The 2,486-nt window shown below is 39.7% G+C and overlaps 1 protein-coding gene across 1 annotated transcript in view; it reads left to right on the forward strand.

Annotated features, from left to right (window-relative positions):
* The first annotated feature begins 1,349 nt into the window (after positions 1-1,349).
* Positions 1,350-2,486, forward strand: part of LOC109951569 (zinc finger protein 184) — a 3,686-nt gene continuing 2,549 nt past the window's right edge. The window contains 2 exon segments of the mRNA XM_074527619.1: positions 1,350-1,733; positions 1,817-1,938. Coding sequence (XP_074383720.1) covers positions 1,520-1,733; positions 1,817-1,938 — 336 coding nt within the window. The 5' untranslated portion in view covers positions 1,350-1,519.

The following is a 2,486-nucleotide window of genomic DNA, read 5'->3' on the forward strand; positions in this document are numbered from 1 at the left end:
CACAGAGCCTCATTGAATATTAAAAAAGTACCACAAAGTACTACACAGTTATTCACTGACACAAAGACTCAAGGTACAGTACCAGCACAATTATCACAATATGGAACACAACATAGCACAATTATCAGCACAATTATCACAATATGGAACACAAATTACTACAACATGGTTCAAACTGCTACAAAGCATGACTACTATCTTGACTACCATCAAGCATCATTTATTACTACAAACTATTTCAAAGCCCCAAAATTCATATCACAGCGGAAACAGAAATGACCACAGTTTAGACTGCAAACAACAATGGAAAATATGCATTAAATGGGGCTTTCAATGTTAACTTTAAATGGCCCCCAGATCTGGAATCCAGATCAAATCAGGATGAAATTCAGTCTGGTGATAGACATAGACACCCTACATATGTGTGTCAAATTTCAAACAAAAATAATTTCGATAACATTTGACTGAGATAGGTCCCCCCCCCCCTTGTTAAAGATGTTTTAAATTATTATTTTTCTTTTAGAATTCTTTGTGGCCTTGCCCTTTGACCCTTTTCAACCAAAATCTAATCTCTTTTAGTGTTGGTCCCCATCGATGTCTGTACCAGGTATAGTGATGGTCCATTCAGTTGTTTGTCTGTAATCCTGCTAACCAACAAACAAACACACAGACACACACACAGAACCAAAAACATAACCCCCTTGGCAGAGTTAAATACCATGAAATGATAAAAAATAACCACAAAGAACACTTATTGTAAAACATGACAAAGAATAAAAATACCTAGAATACCAAAATACCACACAACAAAGTACCACAAAATGCCATTTGCATATGCATCTAACTCTTAGCACTTTTTGTGTTTTTGCTGCATTCAGTAATCGATGATCATTTTGAGATTACATGAGCATCTTAATACAATCAAATGTTGTATGTAATAATGACAAAAATATTACACTAATTATAGTCTGTGGTATTTATTTTTATAACAATCCGTTCATAATTTAAAGTGTTAAACTTTAGTAACCTGGGTTCACCATTTGAAGTCGCATGCAATTAGTATTTACGGTAATAAACGTCACTCGTGGCAACAGCTGCGGCTGCTATGGTAACCTCGTTTTAATTTTCTGTATGTCCCATAAAGGCGGAAATAAAGCTGAACTGTCAGCCTTGCTAACGGTAAAAAAAGAAACACAAACATTTATCAATCTGTGTTTATTGTATATGACAGAAGATGCTTAAGTAAAAAAAAAAAAAAAAAAATATCTTATTTTTCATACATGTAAATGGGGAGCGGCTGACACCGCCCGCCCGAACCGCTGGGGTAAAAACAACCGAGCGGCCCTCTCCTCGTACGAACCGCGGAAGAAATAACAGCACAGACGCCTTTCCCACCCCTCAACAATGATGAAAACAATACTCTAACCTACAATTTGTATACGTGCATTCTGAAAGTGAAACGGCACAAACGGAAGTGTGAATTTATTTATTTGTTTTAAATAAGAAGCTTCTGTGTGAGATGGAGAACTGCAGCTTCCAGAGCCAGGTGCTGTCCGTCATGGAGGTCCTGGCCAGGGCGGCTGTGGCGGAGATAAACCGACGCGTGGACGACAGCTGCGCTGTGCTCCGGCTCGAGGTGAGCCAGAGCCGGCGGGACATCGACCTGCTGAAGAGGAAGTGTGAGGTGATGGAGGCCGAGCTGAGGAGGACCAGGCTGATCGCCAGGAGGCGAGGTGAGCACGGTCATCAGTCAAGTTACTGGTTGTACTTTCTGCTTGTAAAACGTGGTGGCGTGTGTGTTTTTGTTCTTCTTCAGTGTTCTATCCTCCAGCAGCCGAGAGATGCTCTCCTTTAGTCAAAGTAGTTCTGAGCAAAGAGAGACAGAGCGCCGATTGGGACGGACAGATGGATGCTGAGGCTCAAAATCAATCCCAGCAGGTATATGTTTATTGATCTGCTTTATTTTATTAATCAGTTGATCATTTAGACTATTTGTTTCAGCTCAGTTTTACAGGTTTGTTTTAGTTTGACTCATTAAATGTTTACATCTTCTCAGCACAGTCGGTCTCTAGGACATACAGTGCCTTGCGAAAGTATTCGGCCCCCTTGAACTTTGCGACCTTTTGCCACATTTCAGGCTTCAAACATAAAGATATAAAACTGTAATTTTTTGTGAAGAATCAACAACAAGTGGGACACAATCATGAAGTGGAACGAAATTTATTGGATATTTCAAACTTTTTTAACAAATAAAAAACTGAAAAATTGGGCGTGCAAAATTATTCAGCCCCCTTAAGTTAATACTTTGTAGCGCCACCTTTTGCTGCGATTACAGCTGTAAATCGCTTGGGGTATGTCTCTATCAGTTTTGCACATCGAGAGACTGAAATTTTTGCCCATGCCTCCTTGCAAAACAGCTCGAGCTCAGTGAGGTTGGATGAAGAGCATTTGTGAACAGCAGTTTTCAGTTCTTTCCACAGATTCTC

This window comes from Monopterus albus, unplaced genomic scaffold, assembly GCF_001952655.1.
Source record: "Monopterus albus unplaced genomic scaffold, M_albus_1.0 scaffold396.1, whole genome shotgun sequence".
NCBI classification, from domain to species: Eukaryota; Metazoa; Chordata; class Actinopteri; order Synbranchiformes; family Synbranchidae; genus Monopterus; species Monopterus albus.